Source organism: Priapulus caudatus, unplaced genomic scaffold (assembly GCF_000485595.1).
Source record: "Priapulus caudatus unplaced genomic scaffold, Priapulus_caudatus-5.0.1 Scaffold196, whole genome shotgun sequence".
Classification (NCBI taxonomy): domain Eukaryota; kingdom Metazoa; phylum Priapulida; class Priapulimorpha; order Priapulimorphida; family Priapulidae; genus Priapulus; species Priapulus caudatus.
The window spans coordinates 344,801-347,945 of NW_014577257.1; the positions used below are offsets into that span (position 1 = coordinate 344,801).

A 3,145-nucleotide genomic window follows, 5' to 3' on the forward strand; every position below is an offset into this window, starting at 1 on the left:
TGTGATGGTGTCAGCTATGTCCTACTCTACCTTCTGATGTCGGCCTGTGATGGTGTCAGCTATGTCCTACTCTATCTTCTGATGTCGGCCTGTGACGGTGTCAGCTATGTCCTACTCTACCTTCTGATGTCGGCCTGCGACGGGCACGGCGTCAGCTCGGTGTGCGTTTCGTCGAACAGCTGCCGATTCTCCGAGATGAAGGTCTTCTGCATCTGCGACATCTGCGTGAGGATGCGGTTGCGGCGTGCGGTGGCGAGGTCGCTGCGCCGCTGCTGGTCGACTCGCTCGCGCTCCGACTCGCGCGCTACTGACTCCGCCGACGGCTCGGTGACGATCAGCTCGGGCACTGCGTGAGACTTCAGCTTCTTCACCTTCTTGTAAAGCTGTGAACAAACCAAACACTCAAGAGTTCACCGACGAGACGAGAAAGAAGAATGACGTTACAACTTCTTGTAGAGCTGTGAACAAACCAAACAAGCACAGAGTTCACCAAAAGGATGAGGAAGAATGATGTTACAACTTCTTGCAGAGCTGCAACGAAGAGGGGGACGTGAGCTTAATGAGAGAAACACTCAGCCCCTGCGTACGTAATTGTAAAACTTGTAAACATAGTACCTTCAGCACCCACTCCCCCTAACCCACGACCCGCCCCCGCGACCATCACACCTACCTTCAGCACCCACTCCCCCCTAACCCACGACCTGCCCCCGCGACCATCACACCTACCTTCACCACCCACTCCCCCCTAACCCACGACCTGCCCCCGCGACCATCACACCTACCTTCAGCACCCACTCCCCCCTAACCCACGACCTGCCCCCGCGACCATCCGACCTACCTTCAGCACCCACGTGAGCAGGTCCTTGTGTGCCTTGGCGTGATCGTTGGCGACGAGGACCTCGAGGCGCGCGAAGATGCCGACGTCGGTCGCGCGCAGCACAAAGTGCAGCGAGCCGCCGCGCAGCTCCTCCACCTGCCGCGCCTCCTCGTGCAGCGCGATGCCAATCAGATGCAACACCTGCACACAGCAGCCGCAGCAGCTTGATTATAGCTCTCTATGTACACATGGGTGTTACCACGAAAAAGTAGGGACCCACCCTGAAGATGTAACACCTGCGCACAGCAGTCGTAGCAGAGGTAGCGTGATTATATATCCTGATCATGATCAGATAGAAATTTAGAAAATACTACAATCTATTTAATTTGTAACATAAAAACACTATTATATAAGAATATATAACAAGCATACATAGTTAAGATCCTTAGATGCGATTCACTTTTTTTTTCTTTTTTTTTAATTCAAAAATGTTTTGTCCGAATTTTTCTCAAGATGGAAATCCATCTACAGACGGACAGTTAACACCCAAGTATGTACTACACACGTCATATCTACTCCCGCCTCCACGCCCACTGCTCCTCCATGTGCAGAGTGATGCCTTGAGACAACTACAGCTCACTTTGTATAGGCATCACTACTGTAACTATCAGCCCCCCTACAAACACCCATCTATAAATCTATATACAACACTCATAGAGTGGCATCTTTTAGCCTTAGAGTGCTGACACTATCTGCAGCTAGTGGTAATCACATACATGGAGCCCCACAGTGACTACCTGCTCTTATAAACAACCATTTACATATTCATATACAACAACATATAACAAGTAAATACAATAACACATACGTACCACACAATAACAAATGAGTAAATACATGAAATTATAATAATTACAAGTATACAAAAAATCACATAAGTACTGTAAGAGGAAAAGCACAACCCGCAGCGGGTAGTAATATAGTAATATTAGATAGTCGCCGTAGTGCATGCGGCTCACTCACTCACTCACTCACTCACTCACTCACTCACTCACTCACTCACTCACTCACTCACTCACTCACTCACTCACTCACCCAGTCACTCACTCACTCACTCACTCACTCACACTCACTCACTCACTCACTCACTCACTCACTCACTCACTCACTCACTCACTCACCATCTGCAGCTGTGGTTCGGAGTAGGAGCGTGAGTGGGTGAGTCCCGTACGCTCCAGCACGACGCGCATCACGCGTAGCATCACCTCACAGTCCAGCAGCTCTGCCAGATGGCTGAACTCCTCCGTGAACGATACGAGGGCCGGCGGCGGGCAGCCTGCAACACGAGCGAGCCGCCATCTTAGCCTTCAATCATGCAGCGTCGCACGCCTGCGCGCGGGTCATACACGCACGTTAATGTGCCCGGGTGGCCACCAGACTTGTGTATGCTGGTTAGCAAGACCCTTGTAGGATTCACAATGTATGTGTATATAAGCACAAGGCTTGTATACATATGCATCGCCAAAAATGTACTGCGAATAATTTATTATTAGTATTTCCTACGACCCCTATATTGGTAAAAATGTCTCACAATTCACCTTCCCTACCAAATACGTAATGCAAAACATGTAATAGAACACACGCGTGCAGCAAAAGCAAACATGTAAAAGCATATTATAATCCACCTGAACTGCCACATTACAAAGGATACCTAGTTGGAATTCTCAATATTATGAAAAGCAACTAGGCAATGGATTATATTAATGGTGAAACCTACGCTAAAGGAATCCTACAGCATCATACTAGGAGATGCATGAATCACAAATATATACTATCGTGCAATCACGCAACAGTTAAAATTGTATTGATCATCGTCATTCTCAAGCAATAGCAATATAAATGTATTCATATATCAACGTTGGAAATAGCAGCCCATTTCCCAGTGCGAAACGGGTAACCTTTGAGCAAGTCTCGCTGATCTTTATGGATTTCACCACAGGTTATACAGTAGCGACCAACATTTTCGAAACCGGGCATCCGGCTGGAATTTCACACCGATTTCCGAGACTGATCCGACAGGACGGACATTGCATCTGATCTCGGCTGCGAGAGACGTACCTTCCTCGGACGGGCTAGCCTTCGGTCGCTTGCGCTGCGTCTCCTCAGACTTGGAGAGGTCGGAGCGCGTGTAGTGGTAGAAGAACGGGTTGTAGTGCTTGTAGCAGTCTGGCTTCAGCTCGTACGTGCCTCGCACTGTCTCACGCGGCTTCCTGCAACATGGCCGCCCATGTACCCACACGTGCCTTCTGCACAACCGCGCCTGGGGGG

General features: G+C 49.3%; 1 protein-coding gene across 3 annotated transcripts in view; it reads right to left on the reverse strand.

The window, feature by feature from the left end:
- LOC106807111 (E3 ubiquitin-protein ligase UBR2-like) overlaps positions 1-3,145 on the reverse strand; it is a 28,963-nt gene that overhangs the window by 16,843 nt on the left and 8,975 nt on the right. For all 3 annotated transcript variants that reach the window (XM_014809371.1, XM_014809372.1, XM_014809370.1), the window contains exons 12-15: positions 2,936-3,087; positions 1,999-2,153; positions 839-1,018; positions 121-383 (exon numbers count right to left, since the gene is read on the reverse strand). In XM_014809371.1, coding sequence (XP_014664857.1) covers positions 121-383; positions 839-1,018; positions 1,999-2,153; positions 2,936-3,087 — 750 coding nt within the window. The remainder of the gene's footprint in view (positions 1-120; positions 384-838; positions 1,019-1,998; positions 2,154-2,935; positions 3,088-3,145) is intronic.